This window comes from Physeter macrocephalus, chromosome 8 (genome assembly GCF_002837175.3).
Source record: "Physeter macrocephalus isolate SW-GA chromosome 8, ASM283717v5, whole genome shotgun sequence".
Classification (NCBI taxonomy): domain Eukaryota; kingdom Metazoa; phylum Chordata; class Mammalia; order Artiodactyla; family Physeteridae; genus Physeter; species Physeter macrocephalus.
The window spans coordinates 129,852,083-129,856,734 of record NC_041221.1 but is presented as its reverse complement, the minus strand read 5'-3'; the positions used below and the strand labels follow the sequence as shown (position 1 = coordinate 129,856,734).

The 4,652-nt window shown below is 53.7% G+C and overlaps 1 protein-coding gene across 1 annotated transcript in view; it reads left to right on the top strand.

Annotated features, from left to right (window-relative positions):
- The window catches only part of FSTL4 (follistatin like 4), a 630,434-nt gene extending 626,293 nt beyond the window's left edge, over nt 1-4,141 (top strand). Inside the window, exons 16-17 of the mRNA XM_024124790.3 lie at nt 944-1,053; nt 3,433-4,141. Coding sequence (XP_023980558.2) covers nt 944-1,053; nt 3,433-4,141 — 819 coding nt within the window. The remainder of the gene's footprint in view (nt 1-943; nt 1,054-3,432) is intronic.
- The last annotated feature ends 511 nt before the right edge of the window (nt 4,142-4,652 follow it).

Below are 4,652 nucleotides of genomic sequence, written 5' to 3'. Positions count from 1 at the left end.
ACGAAGTGAGAGAGTAGCATTGACATATATACACTACCAAATGTAAAATAGATAGCTAATGGGAAACAGCTGCATAGCACAGGGAGATCAGCTCAGTGCTTTGTGTCCAACTAGAGGGGTGGGACAGGGAGGGTGGGAGGGAGACGCAAGAGGGAGGGGATATGGGGATATACGTATGCATATAGCTGATTCACTTTGTTGTACAGCAGAAACTAACACAACATTGTAAAGCAATTATACTTCAATAAAGATGTTGAAATAAGTAAATAAATAAAAATAAAAAATAAAATAAATGACACGGCCAGCACCTCTGACAGGATGCCTGCTTTCTCTAATAAATTATGGAGTCACAGTTCTCAGAGAGCGCCTCTGTGAGGCACATATGACAGAGACTCTCAACAAACCAGCCCAGGTGCCTGGCATCGAGGGAAAATACAGAGCCAGTCAACGATTCCAGCGTTTAGCATTTTCGTTATTTAAAACCTCGCCGCCTTTCCCAGGGTGGCCTAGGTGTTGAGAAGGTGGGGCTCCCTGTTGTGGAGGAGGCTGTCTCTGAGCAGAGATGCTTAGGTTCCGAGGACCCTCCCTCAGAAGCCCCAACACAGTCCCTCCAAGTCCTCACTCTGCTGTCACATGCCGGTGGCTGACAACATGCACCACAGTCAGTCAGGGGCAGGCCTGACCGAGCAGGAGGGAGCGATTCAGGCGTTCACTCCTGTCTCCCCAGTTCCCCTCCCCGGAAGGATGGGTCCCTGCCTACGCCATTCCCGAGCAGCTCCCGCTCTGCTCCTGGCCCACCTGCCACCCCAAGACGGTGACTTGCCCATCATCTCTCTCTCAAGCAGCCTGTCTGCCGGGGTCTCCATCCGGGTGTGCATGTGTCTGCAGGTTTCCAAGCCCCGCTGGGATGGGCCCTCACAAGGACTTCCTCTCTGTGTTGCAGGTGATCACAGAGGCCAGCACCGGTCAGGGCCAGCACCTCCTCCGCACACCCTTTGCAGGAGTGGACGATTTCTTCATTCCTCCAACAAACCTCATCATCAACCACGTCAGGTGAGACCAGCCCGCAATGCCCTAAGCTACTCCGTGCCCCAGCTCAGCCCTGCACGGGGCAGCTTCGCCCAGGGTGGCCCTGCTTCTTTCTCTTTCTCCCCCACTCCTCCTGGGCTGGCTTTGGACCCCATCAGGAACGGACAGAGAAATGGCCCCATCCCCAGTCCTTAATTGTTAAAGTTAAGGAAGGCACCCAGCTCCTAATGCCCTCAGGGGCCCAGTGAGGTCAGGAAGTCTCATCCTTGGGTGAGGACAGCAGAGGAAAGAGGGAAACAACCGTGGTTAATTGAGTCCCCTCTCCTTGCTAGACGCAAGAAACTAGTAGAGGCGGTCTCAAATCTGTTTTAGAGATGAGGAAACTTAGGCCCAGAGAAGTTAAGACACTGGCCAAAGTCACACAGCCAGCAACTGGCAGAGTCAGACTAAATGCAAAGCTGGGTCTCCTTTCAGTGCCCCATTTGGCCTCATTCTCTGCTAACCACACCTGTGGTTCCTCTAGGAGTCCCCAGAGCAGCCATGCAGGGGCCTGCAAGGAAACAAGGCCTCCTGGGTGCCTGGTTTGCCACCATCCAAAAGAACAGCTTAATAATAACAGCCATGGCCTCGACTGCAAGCCTCATCCCAGCCTGGCCACTCCCCTTCCCTCTTCATTTCAGAGAACCCCTGACATTTTCTGTCAAGGCACCACTGCCAGAAGACTGAGCATGCCCTTTTATAAAGTCATCAAGACCCAAATGTCTTGTGGCAGTGTTTATGCCTTCCTTTACTCTAACATCAAGCACCTTTTTCCAGGAAGAAATGACTCATTTTTGCAAGCTGAAGCTGGACTTGTAAAAATAGGGCTCTTCCATTCATCCTTGCCAAAGGGAGAAAATAACCACTTTATGACCTCCCTACCTCACTGCAGAGAATACCTGGGGCAGAGCCTCTAAAATGGTTGTAAATGGTAAACCCCCTCAAAGAAGCTGAATTCAGCCAGGAGTCATGCAAACTCAGGCTCTGCAGAGCCTGTGTGTGACTTTTACATTACAGTTTCTTATAAGCATGGGGTTTTCTTTCCTGCTCTTTCCATGCTCTAGCTCTATTAAGGATGCTTTAAAGATGCTGTAAAGTGGGCATTTTCCCTACTTTGAGGCACAGCTTGTTATTCAAGAGAAAATTGTGGAAGAGATTTTTCTCTACTCCTGTAGGTATACACAGCACCCAAAGGCCTCTGCAAGTGAGGGGTTTAGGCAGAAGCTCTCACAATCAGAGGGAAGTCCTGCCTGATTCCAGGCCCTTCTGCAGCTCACAAACAGCCTCCAAAGAGGAATTTCACAAAGTCCAGATGTGGCAGCTTCCACCTACTGACCTCTTCCACTAAAGCTCCCTCTTAGATTTTTTTTTTTTTTTTTTTTTTTTTTTTTTTGGCGGTACGTGGGCCTCTCACTGTTGTGGCCTCTCCCTCTGCGGAGCACAGGCTCCGGATGCGCAGGCTCATCGGCCATGGCTCACGGACCCAGCCGCTCCGCAGCACGCGGGATCCTCCCGGACCGGGGCACGAACCCGCGTCCCCTGCATCGGCAGGCGGACTCGCAACCACTGCGCCACCAGGGAAGCCCTCCCTCTTAGATTTAATCCTCCCAACAGCCCTTGGAAGGAACTACCCTCTTTATATTAGTAGGGGCTTGAAGAGGCAAGCGACTTGCCCCAGGCTCTGCAGCTAGCAGGGCACCGCAGCAGTGCCAGGCCATCTGGCTGTAAAGGTAAAAGCTGTCCTTAGCCCCAGCCCAAAGGGGCTTCCTGCGGCCAGCATCATCAACGTGGCCAGGGAAGAGGCTGCCCTCAACCCTTACCCACGTTCCTCTCCAAGGGTAAGGGAGCATGGATGGGACATCTGTCCTTGTTCTCTTGCATCTGCATCCCCAAGTTCTGATCCAGCCAGTAGTCAAAAAACCACCTCAGATATAGACTCACCTCTCCTGTCCTCCTAGCAGGCAGAGTCAGGGCAGACACCTCTTGTCCTTTCCCTCCAGCCACAGGCCCGCCACTTCCCAGCTGCCACAAGGCCTCTGGGGAGCTGAATCAAAGGCATCCCCGAGGCAGAAGCTGCTGAGGCACAATTATGCTCTTCCTTTACCATTTCTAAAGATGCATGCATATTACAAGAACATAAATCCAGGAACATTTTGTAACTCAGCTGCATTTGGTTTGAGATCATAGATGAATCGCTTATGAAGCCATGTCCTGCAGAATGGTAGATCTTATTAATAGGCTGTTAGATCACCAAAGGGTTATGATAAAGGAAAAGAGAAAGGATGCCATCGTTTGAGACAAATGACCTATCCCCTACCCAAAATGTCCTCCTGACCTCTGACCTCAGTTTACGTCTCCTCCCAGGTTCGGCTTCATCTTCAACAAGTCTGACCCTGCAGTCCACAAAGTCGACCTGGAAACACTGATGCTCCTCAAGACCATTGGGCTGCAGAGCCACGGCTGCCTGCCCCAGGCCATGGCCCACACCCACCTGGGCGGCTACTTCTTCATCCAGTGCCGACAGCACAGCTCCTCTCCAGCCGCCCCGCAGCTGCTGCTTGACAGTGTCACGGACGCCGTGGTCGGCCCCAACGGCCACGTTACCGGCACCCCACACACTTCCCCCGATGGGCGCTTCCTAGTCAGCGCCGCCTCCAGCAGCCCCCAGCTTCACGTGCAGGAGATCACGCTGCGGGGGGAGATCCAGACCCTCTATGACCTGAAAGTGAGCCAGGGCGTCTCAGACGTGGCCTTCCAGCCCTCCTTCCACCAGGGCGACCAGTACTATGTCTACGCCACGCTGGAGACAGAGCCGGACCTGCTCTTCCTGGAGCTGTCCACAGGGAAGACGGGCGTGCTGAGGGGCTTGAAGGAGCCACCCGCGCCCACAGGGCCAGCCCGAGCCTGGGCCGGGCCCCGCAGGATCGTGAGGGACAGCGGGCTGTTCGGGCAGTACCTCCTCACGCCGGCCAGAGAGTCACTGTTTCTCATCAACGCGAGACAAAACGCGCCGCGGTGTGAGGTGGCGGGAGTAAAGGGGGGGACCACAGTGGTGTGGGTGGGTGAGGTATGAAGCAGCCACGAGCGCCGCCTGGTACTGACACCGCAGCCCCAAGCAGGCACCCTGTACATTTTTACAGACAAAAGCAAAAACCTGTATTCGCTTTGTGGTTCAACACTGGTCTCCTTGCAAGTTTCCTAGTATAAGGTATGCGCTGCTAACAAGATGGGGGTTTTTCGTTAGGACGTATGATTTCTGCCTTGAGCTACGATGAGAATATGCTGCCGTGTAAAGGAATCATTTCTGCGCCCAGCTACGTGCCACGTTACCTGGGCCGCCATGGAACCAGGAGCTCCTGCTTTCCAGACGGGGGTGCTTCTGTCGGTTGCCTTCACCTAGTCATTCTCCAGGGTCCGGCCAGACTTCACCCTGATGTGGCCTGAAGACAGAGGCTCCCCGGAGCAGGGCTCTCCCTCCTGGCATGAGAGCCACATTGCCCTCGCTCTGGACCTCATTTTCTCCTTCGCAGTTGCTTCTTGCTTTTCTTTCCATTTGACTTGTTGTAAGCCTGAGGGAGAGCCAA